This window comes from Ciconia boyciana, chromosome 15, assembly GCF_034638445.1.
Source record: "Ciconia boyciana chromosome 15, ASM3463844v1, whole genome shotgun sequence".
Classification (NCBI taxonomy): Eukaryota; Metazoa; Chordata; class Aves; order Ciconiiformes; family Ciconiidae; genus Ciconia; species Ciconia boyciana.
In genome coordinates this window covers 15,642,597-15,668,695 of record NC_132948.1, presented here as the reverse complement: position 1 = coordinate 15,668,695, position 26,099 = coordinate 15,642,597, and the positions used below count along the sequence as shown (strand labels likewise).

General features: G+C 44.7%; 1 protein-coding gene across 16 annotated transcripts in view; it reads right to left on the bottom strand.

Annotated features, from left to right (window-relative positions):
• ARVCF (ARVCF delta catenin family member) overlaps positions 1-26,099 on the bottom strand; it is a 298,725-nt gene that overhangs the window by 11,178 nt on the left and 261,448 nt on the right. For all 16 annotated transcript variants that reach the window (XM_072879699.1, XM_072879700.1, XM_072879702.1 and 13 more), the window contains 6 exons: positions 9,680-9,807; positions 8,563-8,713; positions 7,002-7,194; positions 5,711-5,822; positions 5,028-5,118; positions 3,756-3,809 (listed from right to left, as the gene is read on the bottom strand). In XM_072879699.1, coding sequence (XP_072735800.1) covers positions 3,756-3,809; positions 5,028-5,118; positions 5,711-5,822; positions 7,002-7,194; positions 8,563-8,713; positions 9,680-9,807 — 729 coding nt within the window. The remainder of the gene's footprint in view (positions 1-3,755; positions 3,810-5,027; positions 5,119-5,710; positions 5,823-7,001; positions 7,195-8,562; positions 8,714-9,679; positions 9,808-26,099) is intronic.

Below are 26,099 nucleotides of genomic sequence, written 5' to 3'. Positions count from 1 at the left end.
ATTTGACCTAATAAAATGAGAAATATCTCAAAGGAGGCTGCAGAGAAGTAATACCTCAGTGCCCCGAGGCCTACAGCTCTCCAGAGACATTAGAAAGTACTGCTTCTCCCATGTTTCAGATTCATTCTAAAAAGTTATCAGAACTAACTCTGTTTCTGTGGCATAAAGGAGACCTATACAGATCTTACTGCTCCAAGGTGTAAGTGCATTATTCTGAGTTAATACAATCCAATGTATGGACAAAAGTTATGTTGGTCAATAGAAGCACGTCCCATTCCTGGCTTGTTTATTCCTCTCTCTCAACTTTCTGCTCGTTGTCTTCTGTATTGCTTCACTGACTATCTCCCATTCACTCTGCAGCAGCATTTTAACGTCATTGCAAATTACAGGACCAAACGCCTGCTGCGTGTCAGTCCATCCGTGCCCTCACACAGCTCTCAACTTATAAAGATCAAACCTCTGGACCCATCAAAAAGGAGGAGGAGGAGAAAGGAAAAGTTATGCCTGAAGATGGGCATGTAGGACAGGGGCATGTGAACTGTGGGTCTCTGGTCTGAACACTTCTCAGCTCCCAGATGCTCTCGTCTGACTGACTGTAGGTTAACTGAGGCACAGATACAGTTTTAGAGAACTCACAAATTCGGCATACAGCCTTGAGATCACAGTTCTGCTGCTTCTGCAGACAGCTCAGGGTCACAGCCGGCCTCAGGCAGCACCGTGACAATAAGCATTGATGATCTTCAGGTTATTCGGTGCAGAGCCACTTGTCTGGAGCTGATGAAGTCTGACAGACCTGAGCTATCTCTGCACTGGGCTGTCTAGTGCATCCCACGAACTCGTAACACATGTTTTCTTCCAGGACATTCACGCTCTACCCAGGCCCTCCCATTGCTCCAGACAACAGGAATCTGACTGGTCTAGTACTGCCAGCTGAGGGGGAACGTACCTTTCTGCCTCCCTCGCCACTCTGATAGTGAATTAATTCCCTTTAGAGAGAAGGATGACCCCCACAGCATTAGCAAACAAGCTGAGACACCAATAGCAATTTTCTTTTTGCAATCTTGAAAAAGAGTCAACATGGGTTAACAGTGAAGGCCCAGGCACCCAGACAGCTGCACCCTGATAAAGAGAGGCAGTAGGTGAGCGGCAGACAGGCGGTGGTGTTCTGGAACAAGCAGTCTCGTACACCGCAGGGCAGCAGGATGAACACCCTGGGCTGGAAGGACCTGGCTGAACGGATGGATACCTCCCACGTGTGTAGCATGGAAACCCACTGTATTCTGCACGGACACACTGTAACGGGTTTGAGGCAATTACAGTTCAGTACCAAAGCGGTACACCAGAAAGATAATTACGCAACCTGGAAGCATCTGAATTAAATGAAATGAACGACAAAAAGCTGGAGGCAGATGAGAATTCTCTAAAACACAGTGAATATAAAGTAGAAAGAACTTAGGGCGAGTGAAGTCAAAGAGAGGAAGGCAAGGGAAAAACACACAACTGAAACCAGGGCACAGGACTTTCTGCAATAAAAATAAATAAAAAGATAAGCTGGGATGCCGAACAACTTTCTCTGGTCCTCTGTCATGCATTTTCTTTGCAAACATAAGTGAGGTCAGTCTCTCCTGGAGGCTCAACGTAGACTGGTGTGGAGCATGTGGGGATACAACCAAGCTGTGCTTACTGGAGGTACGAACCCAGAGGACCGCACATTGATGTTCTGCTCCTTCTATCTGCCAGTTCACTCCAGAGTGGAAAAAGAACAGAAACTCCAGAACACAACAGTCCACAATAAAGTTGAAATCAGAAAATATGGTCTAGAGCAGCTCCTCACGTTAGTACACCCATAAGACAAAACACATACGGCATTTGGAAGAGCCTAAAGGAAAGAGATGAAGTACTAAGTTGTTATTCCAGTTCCTTGGAATTAAGGATAGTAAACTGGATAAATTAATTTAGTCCCTTCTCAGCCGACCTCTGAAACAGCACAAAGTTATAATCATACTGGAGTTAAAAAGCACTCAAGAGCTAGGGTCAGGAAAACTTGACAGATTTCCTCTTCTAATAGCGATGAAAAGATTGGAGAACAGAACGGCCCAGAGAATCTGCGTGATGTTGTACATACGCTGTTAATTTGCATTTCATTTTGTACTCAGAGCTGTACCAGCAACTCCTGAAAGCATAAGGCAACAATTAATATTGAGACTCTAAACAATCGGCACTGCCCATACTGCAGCACCTGCCAGCACACCGCTCTCCTGCCAGGCAATCTTCTCTGAAGTTATTTTCTTCCATTGTGAGAACAAACGTTTCAGTGTTCCCTTAGGCAAAATACCTATGGACAGCTGATTCATGGCAGGTGGCATCTCATTTATCTAAGAATACAAAAGGTAATATATACCTGTTATTTTAACTTCTGAACATGCTTGGCTTTCAGCTTTGTTCTAAGTCGCTATTTTTTTCAGCCGCAATCACAAATAGCAGTATATCAAACTTCGATTTGGAGGCATTAATACAGGTATTTAAATAAAAATAACGTCAACTGGAAGAAGTAAAGCAAACTCCCAAGAGACCACGCAGCACCTTTATCTACCTCAGTAAAGACAAAAACCCTCTACCAGTCTTAAACTACAGAGCTGATCAACCCCAAAGCACTTCACTGACAGTAGGTGGCTGTTCTCAGTCTATAGGAAAAGCCAGGCCCAGCTAGCTGCAGGTAAATGAAAGGTGGAGCCAGGAATATCATACATATTAACTTTTTTTGGTGTTACCTACAGAAAACAAAAGCAGAACGGATTTAAACACAAGCGTTACACTGAAGTAAATTTTCAACTCTGTTTTTCCTTCTGAATCCCCAGACTTCCAGATCTGTGATAGGGAATGCAGCTGCCTCAGGGGCCAGAGACTAGAATGAAAGCTGGGTCAGTGATATCTCTGTCGTGGTTTAGCTTCAGTCGGCAACCAAGCACCACGCAGCCGCTCGCTCACCCTCTCTCCCCGGTGGGATGGGGGAGAGAATTGGAAGGGCAAAAGTAAGAAAACTCGTGGGTTGAGATAAGAACAGTTTAATAATTGAGAAAAAATTATTATTATTAATAATAATACTAATAGAAAAGGAAAACAACAAGGGAGAGAGGAACAAAACCTGGGGGGGGGTGGGGGGTAACCAACAAGCGATGCAACTGCCCACCACCCACCAACCGATCCCAGCCCGTCCCTGAGCAGCCATCACTGCCCCCAGCCAACTCCCCCCAGTTTCTATACTGTGCATGACGCCCTGTGGTATGGAACGTCCCTTTGGGCTGTTGGGGTCAGCTCTCCTGGCTGTGCCCCTTCCCAGCTTCTTGTGCACCCGGCAGAGCAGGGGAAGCTGAGAAGCCCTTGACCAGTGTAAGCACTGCTCAGCAACAACTAAACCATCAGTCTGGTATCAGCATTATCCTCATCCTAAATCCAAAACACAGCAATATACCAGCTACTAGGCAGAAAATTAACTCTATCCCAGCCAAAACCGTGACAATCTCCATTATAGGCTTAAAGCAGTGGAGAAATTGGTGCGTACACTCTACATGTATTTAAAATAAAGAGGGGGGGGGGAAGACGACGACCAGTCTTTTGTAAGGTAATGTTCTGTTTTTAAATGTCAGCTTTATCCATCTGAAAGAATATCACCTAGAGAAATAGCTGAACTTTCCCGTGAGTGACAGTGTGCTCTATTGAAACAGACAGAGGGTTTGATCTGTGACTGAATTTACCTGGGCCAAGTTCATCCATAGGTATCATATCACGACTCCCAGCCTTCTCATTATCTGTAAAACAGAAACATTGAAACGACTTGAGTCACATTTGCTTTTCTCAACACCCGGTATGTTTGGATTAGTCACAGGACCAGAGAGGTCCATAAAGTACTGAACGCAGAGACTATTGTAAAAAAAACCCCAAACTATTCCACTGTTATCCGTTCAGAAAGGGAAGTTCGATTTAAGCTCTCCAGAGAGCACATGTAATCCTTATATTTTCTGCTTTGGCACTGTAATACAGTACTCCCTCTCTCCAAGTGATAACAGAAACCGCAATTCTGCTTTGGACTACCTACTGCTATTAACAAGCTCCTCTCTGGTCTCTCCAGAGTAGAAGAGAAAGAAAATAAGTAAGGGTGCAGCTTCACATGGCACACAATCCAATCTAGCAGCCTGCTGAGCCAACAGAAAGCTAACCCACAAAGAAAACAAGAAGTTTATTGTCAGATCAGCAAACTGACCCGCGTCCTCCTCTGTCTGCATAATCTGCCAGATTTGATCAAAGACAGGGAAGGTGGAAACAGCCAGGGCAGGGTGGGGCTGTCTTTTCTGCAGTAATCTGCAGCTAAACCAGGTAAAGCGCAACAGGGCAAACTGCCGCAGGAGACTAAAGATTTCTGAAAAGAAATTTTGACATCTGAGTGCTAGAAACTAGAAGCAGAGTCAGAGACAAAGCAATCACAATGGAGTTAAAGCTGGAGCTACACCAGTGTTGGTACGGCTGCACCAGGCCTCGTGAAAAAGCACAGGCAGGTTTAGCCAGCGTCTGGATAAACCATCTCCAAGGAAAAAAACTGCACAGCAGAGGGAGAAGCACTGCCAAACCAGGCACATTTATTTAGAAAGGAAAAGACACCAGTACTGAGTAGAGGTAAGGCCAAGCCCACTGCCTGGCTGAAGGTGAGATTTAGTAATATATAACATTGTCAAACAAGGCTGTTCTCCTCTTTCAAAGCTCCAACTCACATCTATCCCAAATTCTCCCAGGAAGACTTAACTGATTATGTTGCATACAAGTTGAGAAAACATCATCAGTAGTGTACATTTCACAAGGGAAGGAATGCTATCCATATCCAGCTAACAGGACGGATCGTTTTGGGACTGTGGGGTAAAAATCACCACACAAATAATATATGTGTTCCCCCTCACGCCATAACACAGATGTGGCAAAGCCAGAAAACAAGCAAGCAAAGCACAATAAAAAAAGTGATGAAGAGCAGAACTGACCTTGACTTTTATCCACCAGAGGCAAAGTGCTGTCATCATAGCCAGACCTGCCAGCAGTACCTTTGGAACCCTTTGGAGTTGCAGAAACAGACTACGAGACAAAAAAAAAAAAAAAAATCACGTAAATATGAAATTGCTACTCAGGGAAATTGAACAAGAACAATAAACAAACCCACAGTATGGAGAGACATTATGGAACGCTGCTAAGCCCCCTTCTGTCGAGAATATGGCACTGGAGTATTTTTTATTTTCATATAGTGGTGCAATTTTTTTCCGGTGTCTAAATGGCAGCATTGTTGGTCTGTAAAAGGAGCAAAACCTTTTCACAAGGACGGATGAGGAGGCTGCATGTCAAGGACAGGTGGCTGCCCTACGCTGCTAGATAGAACGTTTCAAAGGAGAGACAACTACGAAAAGGCATGCTAATTCTTCCTCCAGCAACACACGAGTGTTCAGCCTATACGAGGTGCCACACTTCCAAAACCTAAAAAGATACAGACCACTGAAAGACACCCAGCAAGGACATGCATGATGCTGTGACCGAGCAGACCACAGCGCTTTGTTCTATCATCCAGAAGAACAGAACCAAAGCCCGCAGTCTATCAGACTGTAACATTAGACTAAGTTAGGACATCTTCCACTCAGGCATTTCCATAACTAAATCTAAGACCCAGCACCTTTACCTGGAAGTGTGATTTGTTCCACCCATCCTTCTGCAGGGCGTTTCGTAGTTCTTTATAGCTCCAGATCATCTGAAGAACGTGAGATGCCGCTTTTGTTTCTCTGGGAGATTGGCTGATTTGCAAGATAATATTAAAGCTTAAGTATCAAGCAATATAAGACTATTCACATGTTGACCTCTTTGCACCAAAACAATGTCCAGGAGATAACCTAGTACTCCATACAGCTCTTCTTTGAACCTACAAGCTATAGGATACATGTGCAATCATTCAGTGACTCCTTCATATCTATAGGTATTCGCTGACAAAAAAAAAAATCCAAACAAAAGAAGTTGTAACTTGTGCGGATTTCTGGGTTTTCACGTGTATTGCTGGGCAAGCACTGAGGCCAGGGTGACCCTTTTGTCTTGTAGCTGTCATTAACGAGAAACAGATGGGGATGCCATCCTGCCTGAATTTATTTACGAAAAAAACCACAACAAAAGTTCTAAGCCACTTTTCAAACCTTCACTCCAACTTACATATATTCCTCACAATTCAGTGAAGTTGCTCCATGGTTTAGAATACCTTACAAAGCAATTTGGGTCAGCAAAAAGTAAGCTATTTTTAAACAGAAAATGAAATTTTATCCATTCCTTACTAAGTCAGTACACAAGCACCCTCTATAAAATAATACAGGGCTAGATTCTTGGTTGGCTCTCATATTTCATAACTATGCAACCCAACAAAGCCTTCAGCTACTCTCCCAAAAGTTTGCTGAAAACACACCTACAATGTCGAACTGGCTGAACTATATGAAACGAACTCTTCTCTAAAGCAGTCAGAACACAGTTTTCAACAGAACCGCAGAGTGAAAATTTGTCACTTCAAATTACCCCCACCAGCCCTTCGGCCAGAACGATTACCGCACATCATTAACCATTTTACTTAAAAGAAACAGATTTCATCACTGGCATTCCAGGAATGGAACGCTACCACAGGAAAAGGCTTCCCACACTAAAACCAAAGATCATGGTTTCACTGCAAATGATGTCTGCTAAATGCATACACGGTGCTAAGATGTATCTGACAAGGAGAGAGCACGTCTTAACATGACTGAAGTAACTACTCAATTGACTTTTTTTTTAATCAAGTAAACCTATTAAAGGTGCTGACTGTTTTTACTGTGTATATATTAATTGCTCTGAAAGGTTAGAATGCTCCAATACTGTCACAAAGCAAAAGCTGCTGTTCACAGTCACATTTTCATGTTTGCAGCGAGTTCTTACGCATTTTGCTTTCAACTGTCACTTACCTTGACTTGCTGATAGCTACCAGCTTCTGAATGCCCTGTGTCTGGATCAGAGACCTTGCATTTTCTGAGCTGTCAGTAATGATTTCATGGATGGTATTCAACACCGCAACCACTGTATCCTCTTCCAGGTTCTTTGCAGATCTCTGCTGCCTGCTGGGCAAATTTCTTACCAGCTCACCCATGGCATAACTACCTAGATAAGGGGAAGAGATACCATTAGTCAGCCCTAATAATCATTTCAGCTTCCCATCCTGAATGGTGAAACTCAAGGGTATTTGCCAGGTCAAAAAACTTTATAATGCGCATGTTTTGAACCTCAAGACTGTAACCTAACAGTGCATTTATCATTCATTATTTCAAGGTGATGAGAGTTGATACCCAAGACAAACTCCATTATGAACGCTAAAAGGTATTGAGAAAAAAAAAAAATAAAGGCAATCTTTATTGAGAATTTTACAGCCAGCATCTATCATACTTTGCAATGCCTGAGGCAAAAAGCATCCAGTAGCTACTGCTAATGCCACATCTTCATGCTAATACACGCGCATGGCTTACTCAACTTAGCCTTGTAATAGGCCTTCTGGGGCAAGGTGTGCAGCCGTGCATTTATTAACCTTCCCCCAGCAAAGGTAAGAGTATTTCCTCCTGGGTGCAGTTAGCCTTCTCACTGTATCGTACTGGAGAAAAAACAAGGAGTCCGGAGCTTATCACCCCCAGGTGTCCGTCTGTACCATTTGCCTAGCTACACCTCTGAACTATTAAAAAAAGAACCTGATGTATTAAGGCAGAATCCACCCTTGCTATTTGTTAGTATCAACTTGGATGATGGCCCTGAACGTGTGACCAATATTTCCTGGCCTGACAAGGTTACAGTTTAAACAAATACATCAGTTAAATACAGAAGCATCCAGAGGAAAACTCAACTCACAGCTGAATCTTTCAGATTCCTGCTTATGGGCAGGTGAATGCTCATCTACCCCCTTGGACAGGAGCTGGTGAGCACTGCTGAAGAACTAACTTGAAGAAGATTAAGTTGTTTGGTGTCCAGCTTCTACAAGCAACTACCACACGAAAGGATGAGAAGGGAAGGAGGAAGCGAGAAAAAAGGGACACTTTAGAGCCCACTGTGCTTCCACAGGTTAGCTGAGCATGCCAAGGGCAAGACTCTCACTCTAATCTAAATAGCAGGCCTAAGGAGCAACGTCTCTGTAACCACCATGTGCGACCAGGAGCACAAGTGCCACGTCAGCCAGAGCTAAGGAAGAGACAAGAAACCGCTTCACCCACCCAGTCCTCTGCACACCTACACACACTCCCCTCTCCTGCAAAAAATCTACGTCTGTTTTTACTCCTGAGTTAGAGATTTCCCTCAAACCACAGCTTGTTTGAATGGGCTGGAAATACATTCGGAGATGACAGCCCTCCACTTGGTGGCTACAGAGTAATCTCAGCGCGGATGGAAACTGCATACAAAACGAATCCTCAGCACAAGTGACAGAAAGCGTGAGGTCTCTCAAGGGTATCCAAGATCCCAGCCTAGTTAGAAAAGTTCAGAAGATACCTATAAGATCTTTATTGCGACGATCCATGGAAAGGTTTCTCAGGGCAATTGACACAGCCCTCACAACCTTGTCAGAGTCGGACTGGAGCAGCTCCACAAGCACTGGTAAGCCTCTCTCCTTCCGCACTGTTGCACGGATGTACGTGGACCACTGATCAGAACACACAAGGGAAAAGAAACAACACAAAGTATTGTGAGTTCATATACCTGCCCTTTCCTTGCCCCGGCATTTCTTTCAGTGCTGTGATTCATTTTTTTCCCCTGCAAAGACTAGTTAGGTTGTGTGTGCTGATGCATCTATAACTTAACCCATCATTCAAGTTCATCAAGCACCGAGGAAGAAAGGATGTAGAAGTTCATCCTACAGCTTAGCAAGCTGCTGGGGAAAGGGGACAGAAATAGAAGGAAGGAGCATCATCCGCCAGCATCTGTTCTGTACGCACCTCCGTGTGAAAACACATACGTCCCTCTGGATTAGGAAAAAAGAGGTCATTTGGAGGGAACAGTAAAGCATCCAAAGCATCTGTTATCTTCCCCCACCTCTAATTTCATGCTTTTATTCTGTTTCATGGTTGATTTTAAAATAAACTGTATTCAAGACAGCTGTGAAACACCACCCTGCTGATCCTCAGGCTGCTGCTCAGTCCCACGTTGCCATGCGGTTCTACAAGTGATCAGGCATACCTTTGAGAGAACTGCCTGATTAGTGCTGGGGATGCTTCAGACAGGGTGTCAGAGGACAATTTGGAGTGCAGTTTCCTGAGCAATCTAACAATCCAATGAATTAAGTCTTCAGGACACTTAATCAGCTAACAACAGGCTTTTCTGAACGGACGAAACAATGGTTAAGTGGTTTAAATAGTAAAACCTGCTCATGGTTGAACTGTCATGAGCTCAGTGACACTTCCACTACAGAAACACCATCTGTCCAGAAGATGCAAAACATTTTAAGTGGGCAAATAAGATGGAAATAATTTATTTGGAGTTCCCACCCCATTCCTTTTTAAAGGAGATGTAAATGCACAAAGTAACAGTGCACTTATCACAGGACACAGCTTTGTTCTTTACTTACACAAAGGAAACAAAAGAGACTAACTAACGAGAAGACTGCACTCACCGTCCAGTTGCCAGCACTGAGATTCTGCAAAGCCCCTGCTGCAGCTTCCAGAGTGTTGAAGTTCTGACTTTCGGTGAGGATGGAGAGGTACAGTCGGACCACATCTGGCTGGTACAGTAATTCAAAGCCTGCAGGTGGGGGAAGAGGAGAACAGAAGCAAGAGAAGCAGAGAAGGCAATGTATGAATAAACACATAACATACCTTTATCTAATCACATATGAGAACAGCCAAGAGAAAGCTACACCACAGAAAGAAGGGCTTCTGCCACGTCCAGGACATTTTATCCGCAGTTACTGAAAATGGTGCACACGGGAACTCACGCACAGGACGGTCACCTGGGCTGAAGGTTCCTTTGCTTGTCTTCAGGTTGACAATTCTTTCTGAAATTGGTGCTGTGCTACATGCTGCCTAGCAGGCTGAGTATAGCTGAGTATACGTGTGCAATAACAAGGCGACAAGAGACAATTTTTGTCTGCAACAATTCTTACTTTGCATCTCTAGATTGGGTTGCAAATTCACCTTGCGCTCCTGTTTTCATTCAAATCCAGCTCAGTACCTTTACAGACACAAACAACAGGGCCAAAGAGAGCAAGCTACGCACAATCGTATCAGCCAGCCCCTTCTCACACCTAGGCGACAAAAGAAAAATGCAAGATGTCAAAGTGACTGGAATCCCCAGTTGGTAGGGGCAGGGAGAAATGCTGACTCCAGTTCAAATATTAGGTAAAGAAATACACCAGCATCGTACCACACTGGGAGGCTGCAACAGACACGCACATTAACTAAATATCCCCAGAGTCACTGGATCAGCTTTGCAGTTTAAGCACGACAGGAATGAGAACTATTCCCAGCTCTGCCACAGATTTCCTTTTGTGATGCTGAGTAACTGACAGTAGCATCCGTGTCTTGACTTCCTCATCCAAAGGATTAGGATTTATCCATCTACCCATATGAAAAAGGGGATCTTAGGCACGAACTTCATCATTCCAGGTTGTTGTGTATTTTGAAGCCATTTTTACCTGCCTCTCTTCACTAAGTGTGGCGTGACACACTGCATCCATGAGGGAAGAGTATGCAAGCATCCAGTTAAAGGACTTGCCAGGCAAACACGATCTCAAAGATCACGGTGCTGTTCAGATTATCTGAACAAAAATCTAAATCCCCTAAAGTGTTTTGGTGAGTGCAGGAAGGCACAAGCAACCTATGGTCAACACAGACTCATCTGCAGTCACGGTAGCTGGAAGATATTTCTGGATTGGTGGCTTTTGGGGCGTTTGCAATAAATAAAGTTCAGCAGGTATTACCTAGGAAAGGATTTTTGGAAAAACATGACATGAAAGAAAGCATAAAGGTGTGAATGAGCTTGGGGCAAAGAGGAAATCTGAAGCGTCTTCTGAGCAGAACTTTTTTTTAATTATTATTTGTACACATGAAAAGAATGTGTAAAGAATGTGAAAAGTATGTGAAAAGAATTTTTCACATAACAAGATGATGTCCTAGAAGTGTAGCATAATTCAAAGCAAGTTCTCCACTAGCAAGACAGGAAACCTAAACCACAAATCACTCCCTCGCTTCAGTACTTCCTCTTCAAAACCCCCCATCTCTAATATACATATTTTTGAGCACGTATCACAGATTATCGTATTTCAGCCATCTCAGATCAAACCCAGAAGCAAGAAAACTGAACAACGCTAACCTATCAAGTGGATATCCTATCAATTCTTTTTCTTTTTAAAATTCTCGGTTGCTAAAGGCTTTCTGAAATTAAAGCCTTACATTTGAAATCTAACTGTTTCTCCATATTTTTCATACTAGTTATTGCTGTCGGACTATGTGAGTCAAGATCTCAGAACTCAGTACTTTAAACCTTCTATAACACTACCCATAAGCACAGGCCATGTTAACCCCCCGGACATACAGGCCTTATTTATCCCATTGAAAGCAGGAAAACACACTTCTTCAGCCAAGGGTTTCTTTGCTCCACACCAAACCCTGGATCTATGCATGAGGACCCATGAGCTCCCACGTGCTGGCTCACACTTTCTCTGCTCAGCTGCTCACACGCACCCCAGCACGCCGGCATTCTGCTCAAACCACCGGGTAGGTAACCAGCTCCACGGCTGCGACTGGTTTCAATGCCACCGCTTGCTTGCTACACGACACCCTACAGATATGCGCAAGCCCCAACAGATGGCAATCCCCGAAGGCATCCTGCCAATCCATACCACTTACTTTCTTCTTCTCCGATGTCCTCTCCTTGCATTGGGATCATTGCCCTCTATATTGAATGCTGAGAAAAACTGTAGTTACTTAATATATGAAGCATGAACGGTTGTATAGCTCTTCTCCATTCCTCAAATAAGTTTGTGATTATCTGACTCCAATATGACCTTCATATCACCTTTTTCCTCTGCCACTTCACAAGGTGAATTGGCAATCTAAGAACTCCTCAAGAAAAAACACCGCTGCCTGATAAGTGTGCAGTATTCCTTTCCTGAACACTAATACTTAAAAAAATCTCTTAGGATAGCTTACCGGAATTTTGACACTGTTATCTTTTAAGGAAGCTTTGCTGAAATGTAAATCAGATCAGCAAAAGAGATGAAGGCAAGTTCATTAACAGATAATATTCATACAGAACATTTACCGCTTCTGCAGGAGAGCTCAGACTTGCCTGTGGTTGAATAGTATGCGATTGTTCAGCCAGTCTTCTCTGATGGCTTTGTTTTGAAGTGCCTAGTGACAATTTCGGCATACTGGGAAACAGCCCCATGTTCACCCTCTCCTGTTATTTAAGCGCAGTCTACAACGTGCCCTTTCTGCCCGTCTGGACGTTCCTGTTTGGCTGGACACCCTTCCTTCTCCGCAGCACCTCACTGGCTACGAATACCAAGATGCAACACCCCGCTCACCTCCGCTCACCTCCCGCGGACAGAGCTGCATTCCAGTCACGTGCCTCCCACCCGCTTTCTGTCATTACTTCTCTTCATGCATGAAAGCCTCTCCTTTTTCCTACTTACTAATGTAAGAGCATCTCCAAAATGTCTTCACCTTCTCTCTTCAATAATTCACAGCATTTCCTCTACCAATTACCAGTACATTTCTGCTTTGGGGCAGAACCCCCGAGCCAGCCTGGTGGACGCCTCTCGCCTCGCTCCACACGGCCCCACTTTCCAACAATCTTTATGCCCCTGCCCCATTAGCATCTGTTTTAAACGGCGTTAGCAAGCGCTACGCGCCATACGTGAAACTCTGTCCTCCCTCACGTCTTCCCCCCCTCAACTGCTGCAAACACCCAGCCCTGCAGCGCTTCTGTCTCAGGCCGGCTACGCCAGGAAAAGGCAGGCAGGAGTTGCTAAGCCAAAGTGTTACGAATACCCCCATGGATGGCTGCTCATTAGCAGGGATGAGAACCTAATAGCGAGAAAGTTACTGCTGCACTGGAGGGTTTTTCCCTCCTTGACAGCGAGATGACACTCTTCATAAGCGTTATAGTCCCTTAAAAAGAAACAAACAAGTTTTATATTTTCTCCATCTGCCTCCTGTCCTAATGAATCCAGCTCTGCTATTTATAGGATGCAATTTGTCTGAATTATTACAAATTTCCTTCCAGTCTTGTGTGGAGGCCTCGCACATTTTTCCATGAAGCGCTTCAAGCACGTTCCTGGGAAGCACAGCTGGTCTCACCTCCATTAAGCACCTGCTTCTCTTCAAAACCGATTTCCTTAATTTCAAGATCATCTTAATTATTTTTTCAGGTAATGCTACTTTTGCGCAATATACAGCTAATTGCTTATATCCATTCTTTAAATGGAAATGAAAAAAGAGGGTCATCAGTCTTAGGTAATAAATCAAACGAGAAAAACATCCACTGTTTTTCTTTTTCTTTAAAAAGCTGTTTTAATTATAGCCCAGATTCAGCACTACCCTTAGCAAGATAATTTCTCCCAGAATAAATGAGACTTTTCCCTCGGTTACGGATTTGTGCTGAGTTGCAATCTACACTGTTTCCTCCTGGAGAAGCATGAGGATAAGTCATTTATTGCTTTTTTTCATTGCAGAAAGCAAAGTAAACAAGTTCACTATATTAGCTTTTGCCTTTTAGAGAAATGGAAAACGCCTCGGACGCTGATGTCATTGTGAGGGTCAGACATTTTACAGCACCTAAGCATTCCCCCCAGCTCCTGGCATGACTGTGTCTGCAAAGGAAGATCTTCCACGTTAGACTCATCTGCACCAACGTGCTGCAGTCTCATCTTTCTGACAAACAGAAGAGGAGCTTCTTTGCAGCACGAGGTGCTCAAAATTGGCAAATGGATTCGTTCTGTGTGAAGTTCAGGCTACCAGGAGGTGCCAAGTGGATTACCCTTTATTTGCCCACAGAACAGTGACAGCACAGCCAGCCATTTCAATCCTGAACAGAAAACACCTGAGGAACTAACTGGGGTGATGAGCTGTCTCCATCCATTCAGCCCTCCGTCCCTGTGCTGAGAATGATGCAGCAGTTCCTGGATTATCTCCTCCACAAACCTATTTGCTTTCATCTCAGCAATGCTGATCTTGTGCCTATACTTAGCTATATTCTGGCAATAACAAAGTATTGCACCAGGTGCCTATCTCCGATACGCCAGCTTAATCCCAAATTCAGACAACTCTCTTTGGCGCAAGGTTGCCAAATCTATTCCCCTTCACCACCCATCTCATTTAGGATTTATTCTCCCCCTACAGGCATGGGAAATTATACACATGTGGATACCGGTCAGATGAGAATTCTCCTACTGCTGTAGCAGAAATGTGCTGCTTCATTTCCTATCCCTACAAAAGCTCTGGGTTGCTGTTTAAAAAGAGAGGCAATTTCATATGAAGCCGGAGGGACGCTAGCAGCACTATAGGAAAAATGAAAAAAAAAAACAACCCTAGTCCCGGGGGGGGGGATCCCTAATCCGAACTCTGATAGCTACTCCTTCTTGCAGTGCCCATAGGCATGTTTGCATCAGTGTTTTGATTCGGACCAGTTTTGAAGCTCATTTCCTACTTGCTGCGCTTTGGTTCCCAACACAGAGAAGTGCCCGCACCACCTGGACTCCTGTTGGGACAAGACTAACCCAAGAGATGCACTCCAGGACCGCACCGAGGGTGTGCTGACCAGGAATGGAAGTTCAAGGGCTGATCCGCCTGTACTGAGCCACTCCGCTCGCCAACGTGGCCATCGCTGTGCCGGCCAATTCCGAGCGGAAGACGTGGCAGCTACCGGCAGATGGAGCGAGAGGAGCCCAGACTGCAACTTCTCCGCAAGGTCATATACTAACAGACTTTGTAGAATAAGAAAGCAGCTCGCTAAGCAACTAGGAAGCTATGAGCCAGAAGAAAGGAGAAGAAAAAAAAAAAAAAGTAAAAAACCCCCGTAAAAAATCATGTCAGTAAAAGAAACTAACAATTTGATTCTGCAGGAAAGAAAAGCTCCACAGATCTTGGACTCCTGCCCTCTGCCGACAACAGGCTGGTAACTTCCTCACAGCCTGCGTAGTTCATTGTCTGCAAGGTAAACGCTTGTAAACCAGAGTTCAGAATTATTTGCTACAGAACTGTTTTCAGAACGTGTAAGCAGCAAATCAGTCCAGCAGCTCAAGCCTCCCCTTCCAGGAACACCTCACCCCGCAGTATGGTTTTATAATAGACTACATGAAAAACCCCATCGAAGGCAGGGGGGAGGCAGCTGGTTACTTTTATAAAAACAGTAATCAGATCCTTAAAAAAACCAACCCATCAGCTTGATTCCATCTGTATGCTGCGCTTCAGCACCCGGTGCAGAAAGCAGCTTGAATGCCAACATAAACTTGCAAGATTCTTCTAATTGAAAGGCTTAACAGTAGCAAAACACAGCCAGCTCCGAGAGAGCCAAATGCTTGGCATAATCGATGGAGAACACAGCTCGATGCAGATACATGTAGAATACTGAGTGTTATACAACAGAGGCATAGCAAACTTCTGCAACAAATGAAGAAATAATAGGTGGAAAGTTCTGAATAGTCCCTATAGCTTTCACTTCAAGGTGCAGTACAAGTCAGGACAGGTATTACGCTTACTGCAGAGATTCAATCAAGAATGCAGCATCCACCACTGAGCAGGAGCTCTGAAGACAGACAGAACAGCCTTTGAATAGTATTGAAAAGAACAACCAGAATAATATGGGACACATGAGACTCAAATCAGGCTTGAGGGAACGTTTAAGAGGAGTTTTTCTATTTGGAAAATGAACACCGTAGTGTGTGACCTCTCCAACTAATCTACTAAGTCACACACAAGTTCTAAAATTACGTAAACTCTTCCCAGCTTACCACGTCCTCCCACAATGAAAGCAGCAATGGCACGCTAGTTAGAAAGGGAAGCAAGCAACCCCCCACCCCAAAGGACGTGACAGGAACGTTACCAGCACTACCAAGTGCGGAGGTATGCAAAAAACCAACACAAGGAGCTAGGCTGATTGCACGGAAGACAGAAAGGCAGCAAGGAAAGGAAACGGGAGGGCAAGGCAGCGCAGGAGAAACAAGGATGCCTGGGAAAGCAAACTCTCTTTTGCTATTTCTATTATTCTGTACATGTCCCAAGCTCCACAAGCTGTCATCAAAGTAACTTCTCTTGCAGAGAGTGCTTTGTAAGAGGTTGGTTATATTCCACTTCATATCCAAAGAACATGCAATTCAACAAAGGGATGGCTCAAATAAACACAACCCATTTTGACCTTGTGTGAGTTCCGGCACTTCTGTTTTCTGCGAGCAGACATTTTAAAGCTAACACACTCTTCCCTTTCCAAAGGCCCTGCAAGCAGGGTTTCTCCCAACAGCGGCTGACACGCCGCCCAATAACAAAGGCTTTTTCCAGGCACGTGCAGCTGAATCTCTTGGCAACTGGAGACGTTCCATTAACAACCTTCTCTCCTCTGTTCACTCATCAGTAGCGAAGGCTCTGGAGGACCAATACTTAATAAGGATCTGAACATTGCTGCAGATAACTGGAGCACTACCCAAGCTACTAGTTCAAAAGGGGAACGTGCTGTCCCCCTGTCCTGAAGGGCTGGAAATACCCGGCAGCAGGCTGGTGCAGGGAAGGGAGAGCTGCAAAAGGTCTCCACTGAAAGGGAGGGGAAGCACGCGGGTGAATCGCAGCACTTTTAAGCTTTTGTAGGTCACCTTTGCCAGTGTTTCCTGCTTGGTTTTGAGAAACACCATTGTTAAAAGCAACAATGCTTTGGACCCGAAGTTAACATTAAGCCCTTTGGCTGAATGATTAAAATGGATGGTTCATGTAAATGGTTTCCTTTACCCCAGTCCCAGAGGACTTGCATCTGACCTTGGAGACTAAGTACAGCACATGAAATGTTAACACTTGCTCTCTCGCCAGTTTCCCTGATCCAAAGTTGTTTGTATTTACTTCACAGTGATGACTGAATGCATTTTCTTTTAAAGGGAACAGGATAACCATGCTATTCCAAAAGCCAGTCTGTTTTGAAATGCAATTTGTGTCTGAAAATCAAACATTAAATAACATTATCTCCCTCTCTCACACACCCAGAACACACGTTGGAGTCTCTGCTTTGAGAGCTACGTATCAAACACGACCTGTTTGCAAGTACAGGTTCCCCTTTTCCCACAGCCAGCTTACCATGGGGCTTCCAAGACCCCGGAACACACTCCAGGCCCTGCACCACCTCTGCAACGTCTCAAAATGGGACCTGGTTCAAAATCCTGGCTCACATACGCAAGCAAATAGGAAACTAATTCGCACCAAAGGTCTGCCAGCTCTGCAGGGCTTCACAGCGTGACATTGCTAGCCGTGCAAGGGTACTGTGCTCCCGGTAGCTCAGGCACACCTGAGACTCTAAGCTAGGGGTGAACGCTCTCTTGCCTGGAGCAATTCTGCGTCTGTGGTAGTCTTACCGGTTGTGGTTTACTCTTGTCTCAACCGCTACAGTATTTTAAGACAAAAGACAGATTAGGCTTCTCAGGCTGATCTCACTGACAGTGGATCAATATGCTAGGAGAGCAGCAACGCAAGTGCTCCCAGATGCAGGCAATCTTGCCTGCTGCCTCCAGGGAAGCTTCTTCCTGAAGCTTTCAGGTTGGACGCATGCCGCTAGCAGCCGATACCAAAAGGACACTGGGCACAGTGATGATGTGCGTTACACTGGGGACTTCTTAAACAGACAGCAATTTGGCCCATGCATACGAGATCAATACCAAGCGTGTCATTGATCATGTTACGTTTCCCTAGGAGGGAAAATCTGAATTTCCAGATGCTGTCTGCTACATAACAGGACTATTACAACAGCAGTGGGCAAGGTCAAACGTCCATGCTTACTCTTTTAGATCTCAGTGCTGCTGCTACTCTTGACCATGGGTGCTCCTGTCTCTGCAAGGGTCCAGAATCACACGACTGGCTTGTTTTCTTTCTCCTCTTTGAAAGGACCCAGATGGTAGTGCTTGGTGATTGCTCACATGCCCTGAGGGGTCTCTCCTTGTGCATGGCACCAAACAGCTCTATTTGGTCACCCCTCCTTTTCAGCCACAGATAGCAATTGCAAGGGCTGCACAATCCACGCTAGAAATAAGAGCGTTGCCCAGCCTGTCTGGCTTCCGGCGTTTGGGCTAGTTACACCAGCAGAAAATGCGGAAGCGCAGGGAGGTGTCACCTTACTGTCCTCAGAGCTGCAAGCGCAAGCCAAGAACGTGTGGGGATACCACAATAATCCAAATCCATAGCGCTGCCAAAGATGGTTCTCCATTTGCAACTCTGGAAAGACACAGCAATGAGGCGACACTACAGAAAGCCTCATTTGATACAAGCAGGTGTGAAAATGGACCCCTCTTCTTAACAGGGAAAGCTTTTAAACGGAGGAATCTCTAGGCTGGAACTTGCTTACTCTCTGCCTTGGTAAGGCTTGAACTCACTGCTTTTTGGAGCATACTGCAAGCCTTTTCCATTTAGCTAAGCTTTCCCAAAGGAACAAAAGGAACAGAGAGATGGCTGGCAAAGCTAATGAGGTTTGAGAACTGGAGGAAAATTATTACTTTTCACATTATATAAACAAATGTGGTTTTACAACTGTACATTCATGTATACAGGCCAGAACACGTGTGTTTCCAGGGACTTTTCCTTAAACTGAAAAAACCAAAGCCAGGTAAAAGCATTTTCCTTACAACCCCCCCCCACAGCTCAGTAAAGCATGCTGCTGCTTTTCTGATCACAGCTGCCACACGATGCAGCTGAAGAGACCTGAGATCCAAGAGAGCCTCTTTTCACTGCCGTTACTAGTGCAGATGCCTCATCGTCCAGCCCAACCGTCAGAAGGTTTGAGCTTACCGTATAAAATGTGTTTATTAAAGAGAGAGATACTGCGTGATTCCCTGAAGGAAAGCCCATAAAAAAATCACATCACAGCTATGTCCAGTAATAAACTACAATGTGTTGCTGTTAGAATCTTATCAACAAGTCCAAGAGCCTCGTAACGCAAAAATGTCTCAGAACTAGAGTCATCACTGAAAATCAACAGCACAGTTAAGGGACTCCTTCCTTCGACTTGTGGCTGCCTGGACCTAACCATTTTCTTTCCTCTGGTCTTTTGTGCGTGTTTAACTAAGGATCATGTGTTCCAAATTGCCCTCTTTTGGCCTCAAGCCCCTGTAAAGCTCAGCTTTGCAGTTCCAGATGCCAATCAGCTGCTTGGACTCCAGGAAGCTAACGAGCTTTTAGCTTCCTCCCAGCTCAGTAGTAGAAACCTGTCTGCAGAGAAAAAGCTTACTGCAAAAGGAATCATGCATTAGTCCTTGGCTCCAGATGCCACTTAAGTAAATTTATTTTATGAAAAAGATTCTGACATTATTCAGAACTGTTTAGATGTTGAACAGCTTCATAGACTTACTGTCAGAAAACCCCAGCAAGGAGGGGAGCACAGAAAAGGGGAAGAAACAGTAGAGAAGGCAGCTGCAAGGCAAAATAAAAAAACCTACATGGTAATACTTATTTAGTTGAAATATGCACGCATCCTCAGACATTAAGTACTGAGTTATGCAAGAAAGGTGGAAAAAGCACAGAAAACTCTCTCTCACCTCTGCAGACCTCTTAAGTATCTTCTTTCCTGTCTCCAAGAGAGACTGTATGAAACGCACTGGATCACGAGTCTGGGTACGGTCCCACTAAGTGCCCTCCCCTGCTGTATGACTGCCATGGACGCAGCAGGCCAGTACATGAAAGCTCATATGGGACTCGAGTGGGAGAGAGAGATCAGTGCTACATGGTGCAAAGCTGTCGGAGCCAGCACCAGGAGGGAACCAGCTGCCAGACTGGAGAGCTCTGCGCGTACCCGCCCGTGAGGGGGTCCTGCAGAGCGGGCAGCCAGGGAAGGGCAGCAGCCGGCCACTTCGGCAGCCCGGCCGGTGTCGGTGAGGGGGGACTGCAGTGAGTGGCCACTTCTTTGCCCGGATGCAGCAGCCACCCTCCTCCAGACCTTCACGGACGCTATTTCTCCCAACCAGGCCTGTGGTGAGCCAAGGCGTGGGGGGACCCACAGCACCCCGTGGGATCAGCCCTCCTCTGCCTTTACACACCGGGGTGCCGGCGCTGAATCTTAACCAGCAAGGCAAAACCCAATCCTCCATCGCTCCAGACTTCACAGAAACGGGATTGCTTTGTCAGGTATTGGGACTACGGGGTTCTCCACTGACTGCGCTTCAGAACGCTGTCCTGCTGCTGAGGGACTTTCTGCCCTGCTTTGAAAGCCCGCAGGCTCCTGACAAGCGTTTGGATGCATTAGCAATGGGCGCTGCTCAGAGCTGCGACAGACAAGGATCGACAGACAGTATTTCCACTCGGGCTGGCACCTGTCAGGTTCTCCCCTTCGCAGCCCATCTGAGTTTTATCTTCAGTGCCAAGGGAAAAACAACTTCAAGAAAAAAAACCCAAAATCTTTCAGAGCTCATACACACGGAACTATGCTTTGAAGCCAATTTGAAAGCTTCTTTCTGGGTTACTCATGCTTCACTGAGTCTACTTATACTTCTACTTCTCATCATGATTTTTATATAAAGCCTCATAAATGGTCATAAGCCATTATACAGGTATTTGGTTATTCATATCAATTCAGGTCCTTGTTAGAGGCCCGTCTGCTTAAGGCGATGAAGGGCAGCAGAACTCCACAGCTTGAATTTGTCAAACAAGAAGGAAGAATAAATCTGTCTATTCTCCAGTGGATCCACCCTCACGGAAACATCAAACACTTCAAAATACTTCCTAGTAGGAAGGAAATATTTGGATATAAACAACTAACCATTTTTGGGGAAAGGTTAGCAGAATCCAAGCTGAGAAGAAGCTAGCAGGCCCAGTCTCAGCCTAGAGAAATGAGAGGTCAGTGATCCTGATCACCAGGACTGGTATCGGAAGCCTGTTTGGTTCATTACAGGCAGAGTCCTGCCATCTTGCCTTTAGAAGCATTTTATAAGCAAGTGCCATATGGAAAGACTCCCTCATGTTCTTAAATAATTTATTACATGCCAACCCAAACACTTCCTCCAATCCTGTTTGTGTCCTGAAATTGCTAATTAGTTCCTGCTACAGCTTCCAAAGTCAAAAGCGTGTTTCAGTTCCCCTCTCCATTTCACGAAAGCTGCCACACGCACCCAAAGGCAGCCCCGTGCCTCTAATCTGTCTCAATTACAGTCACTATGCTGCTGTCAGGCAATTCAAGTACCTCCCGAGCATCCAAGAAAAAGAATTTGATGGTTTCAATGTCAAATAAATGTCAGGCCATAGTGGAAGCAGCATGAACAAAATGTTCTCTTCAACTTCTCTAACAAAAAATGGACCTTGCAGCCCAGGTTCTCAAGGTACAGTATTTGGGCACTTAATTCTTATGGATTTCAGCATAAGCTAGAAACCTGAATGCCTTTGAGAACAGAGATTTTTCCACCCATCCCCCAAGCATCGTATCCAGGCAGGGGCTATCGATGGTGAGAGGCAAGAGAAGACGCTGCTGCTCCTCCCTCATTTGAACTGGGATGCACTGGGACGTACCACATGGAAGGCGTGGAGCGAAGGGGCACTCTCCTTTCTGCTCACCATTCTCTGCAGCTTTGCAGAAAAACAGGAAAGTTTCTATTAAATGTAAGTGTGTCTGCTGTTTGATGCACTAACTGAATATCTGATAATCACAGGCAGAACTGACACAAAACCAGCTTTGGCCATAAAATTATAAGTTTCCTGGAAACATGGATCTTGCTATAAAACTTAAATTTGGACCAAAACATGAGATAAGACAACATGATCTGGAGAGGAGTAGCTCTCTGAAGGCTTAGCTGTCCAAACACACACACATTTTACAACCACAAATAAACCTATTTGCAAGTTAAAAAAAAAAAAAGAAAAAAAAAAGAAAAAAAAAAAGAACAAAGATTGGGGCCCCAGCTTGTAGCAATGAATGAGATACTCAGATGAACTGAATAGAGGCAGCACAGAGACATTTTCCAAGAGGCAGCAGGGGAACATTACACCGCGTCCAACGGCAGCCTGGTCCCACCTTCCCCCTCCCACAGGCATGGCCTGCATTCACAAACCACCCCAAAGTCCTATGAGGAACTTTACAGCAAAGTCAGAGCAGACACTACCTCAAAGCACCTCTGACAGCTTCTCTGGAACCTCTTCATCGCAGTTAAAATATCCCTAACCCCGTAGCTACTTTGTTTATGACAGTTTTCAGTTTCAGTGCAGATTTCTTACGGTAATACTGTGCAATTAAAAGTTGAGCTTAAAACTACCCATGTAAAAGATTCTAAGCAGAAGCTGACATTTACTGTGGAGATTGTTCATGCCCGTAGAAAACGCTGAAAAGGTCAGTATAAGCGTAAATAAGGTGAGATACTTCCTCAAGAGTACCAAAATTTCCATCATGTTACAACCCATACCCATTTCTAATCATTCATATATCCAAGGTGGTGCTATGGCTTCTCACGGGCCATCTGAGTCCGTAGCCGGATCTAGATACAAGCCTCCAGACTGCTGTGAGGGGAGTGGCACCAAATTTTAAGGGTTTCTGGGAAGCTGGGATCCAGCCACACAGAAAACTGCCAATACACTTTAATTTCAATGGGTTTAATCTCAGCATTGCTTTCAGCAAGCAGGTATGTAAGATTTGGAAAGGACCTGCTTGTCGGGATTTAACTATTAAGCTAATCATCTGCCCAAATCTAAGTCACGCATGCCTTTACCAAATCTGAAATTTTAGACACTAGCACTAACGTGAAGGGAAGTACTCTCCTGGAAGCAGCACTTACGTAATTGAATAAATGGGGTTAGTTCTCACGCTCCTAACACCCACGCCTTCTCATTCCTTGAGAAATCCCAAACACACTGCAATGCAACTAACTCCTCAGTCGTCCTTGACACTTCTCATCCGGCCTCTTACACATCTGCAAGTTGCCTTTTGCGCTCTGCAGTGGTCACTAGCATGTTTTACGACTCAATGCGCAAAGCATCCCCAAAAGGGGAGTGGGAAACCTGCATTTGCAAGGAACGCAGACTTCCAGTTTCCTACGTGTTTAAAGGTCACTGGGGACACTCCAGGTAAGGCAGATCCTTTCTCTAGATCTTATTCGCGTCCCCTCACATTTTGAATGAGTCTTTGGAGATGCTTTTCTTGCTCATCATTTTTAAGCTCTCAGCAGGATATGATTACAGATTTGCTGGTTGTGATTTTAGAGGTCTCAAAACAAAACTCGTTAGATTAAATATTCTTCCTGGCTTTGTATGAGAGGGACAAGAACCGATGTTTCCAAATGGAGTGGGCTTGCTACCTGGCTTCTTAGCCTGAGCCAGCAAGAAAGATACTGCTTTAGGAATCAGGAAACCTCACCTCTGTTCCCAGCTCCGCCACTGAAATGCTGTGCAACTGCACAACTCACTTCAGCAGTCCGTGTCCCCCTCTCCGCTCCCACTCTGCTTCTGCCTTGTCTACCTAGACTCGGCCTGTTCAAGTAGACTGTCACAGTGCGTCAGGTACTTACACGTTACTGAGGCTGCTGGTAAAAACAAATACAAAGTTGCTCTGAATGTCTCCTACAAAAGCAATAATATATTCAGTAAAGTAAGGAGACCGCAAGGCGTGCAAAATATGACCAAACTGGACACAAGGTGGAAGGACTGCTCTTTGCGTATCCTCCCTCCAGATAAGCCTGAATCATGGTCTGTTCCTAAAGAAACAAATAACGTTTCATGCTATTACAGACTTCCAGTTTTCCCTATGACCAAGACACAGAAAATTCAGGGCTGAAACTAATGGTCTGAGAGGCCGAAATAAAAATGCTCCCCTTTCTACCACATACTGATCAAGACTCACGCCGATCACCTGAAAACGCCTGGGTCAGCAATCAAGCTCTCAGTGGGTTCAGAGCAACGAACAGTTGGACTGACATCGCTTTCTAAACCACGCAGAGGTGAGACTCCCCCCTCCAGCTGACAGGTAAATTTAAGTGTCTGCTTTACAATGTAAAATGCCTGCCTCTCAGTTCAAGGTCATTTTTCGTCAATCCACAGTTAGAGGTATACGGCACATTAAGTCATATCATTGCCCTGTCATGTTGGAGAAGGGGGCAGTTTTTAAGCCTGTGCAGAGCACTCAGTTCTAGAAATAAATATGGCTTTATATAGCAGCTTTCACATTCAAGATATCTCAAAGTGGTTTGCAAAGTAATGAGTTAGATAACAGAACTGCAGCAGCTGTGTAGGTAAACGCACTAGAAATTAACGCTGAGAAAACAGAAGTCTTTATTTTTTTTGTTCTCTTTATTTGCCTTTCTGCAAAACACAACTGCAGCTTCAGTCTGACTAATGAGCACCAGTGATTTCTGCAATTTAGAATGCACAGGTTATTTGACATTCCAGTTTATTTTAATTTTCAGATTAACTCCATGATTAAAGCTCTTCATTAACTCTAATAAATACTGTTCAAGCAAAAGTGGAAAAAGTGCTAGACACCGTACTGCACGTACCTCCCCTGTCTTGGCTGCGCTGTAAGGAAGGCCTCCTTGCCTGATCTCTAAGTACCTCAATTTGCAATTAGTTCAGAATCACACCACTATTTCATTTTTATTCCTCTTTCTCTCCCCCATCATTAGCTGTCACAAGCAAACCCTCAAAGACTGATTAATGTAGTGTTGTGAGGACTCCATGGTTTACTGTGCTGACACCAGAGAAAGTACATATTATAAGTAAAAATGTATTTGTCTTAAAAAACCCATACCTTGGGTGGAAAATGAAAAATAATAATAATAAAAAAAATCAACCAACATGAGATCCAACAATTAAGATGCATTTTGCATGTATTCTCCTTTCCCAGGTACCATGGGCAAATGGGCGCTCTCATTCTTCTTCCTATCTGAGTCACCTAGCTAGTCCTGAGTCATGGATTAAGTTGTTTTGGAAAAATCTTGTCCCTAAAAAAAAAGTGCTGTTTTTTTGCAGACAGACTTTTTTTGGCTGACTTTGTAATCAGTTAAGAAGGGAGTCACACAGAACGACCAGGTTGCAAGAGAATGTGGGAGGTCGCTTGGGCCAGCCTCCTGCTCACAGCAGGCTCAATGCTGAATTCAGACCAAGTTACTCATGGCTTTGTCCGGTCAGGTCTTGAAACCCTTCAATGACAGAGAACGCTTCAAAACATCTCTGGGGAACGTGTTCCAATGCTTAATTATGGGGCATTAGTCTGCATTTTTGTGGGCAAAAGAATACCAGACGGGCCAACAAGAGTATCCCAGGCAGACGCTCTAAGTAAGATTCGAGAGATGTCTGTCTAGTGTTGAGTTCTGAAAGCACCTGAGTCACGCAGGCCTCTGAGAAGGCTACCCACGCTCCTGTTGCTCCGAAAGGCACAGCCTTCTAACACTCACCCGCAGGTATAACTACTTCCTTAACTTATGCACACACTATTTCTGGAAACCTGGCAAGGGATTTAAATCAACATTACGCCATTTTTCTGCCTCCGCTGTTCTGAAACTTTCTGCTGTTCTCTTAACTTGTCAAGTAGCTTTGTCAGCAGAACTTTGCTGCGGTACTTTTGATGGACACTAGAGACAACTGTAACTTTGTGCAACAAGGCTTTTGTAATTGATTTTGACATGAAATTTCATCTCTAAACTCCGACAGGAGCTGAGTTCCCTTCCTTGCGCTTCACGATAATACCGGCCAGGCAATCAGGACAGCCTTCTGATTCGCACCCCTCTTCAAAGTATCAACTCCTCTTTTACGCTTATGCTAAAAGGGGGGGAGTCTCTGAGCTTTCATTGTTGTTGTTTCTTAACCGAAACTAAGTGGCATGGCAGAAATCTGACATAATGCACCAGGGATGGATGGATGGACGGACGGACAGATGGAGTG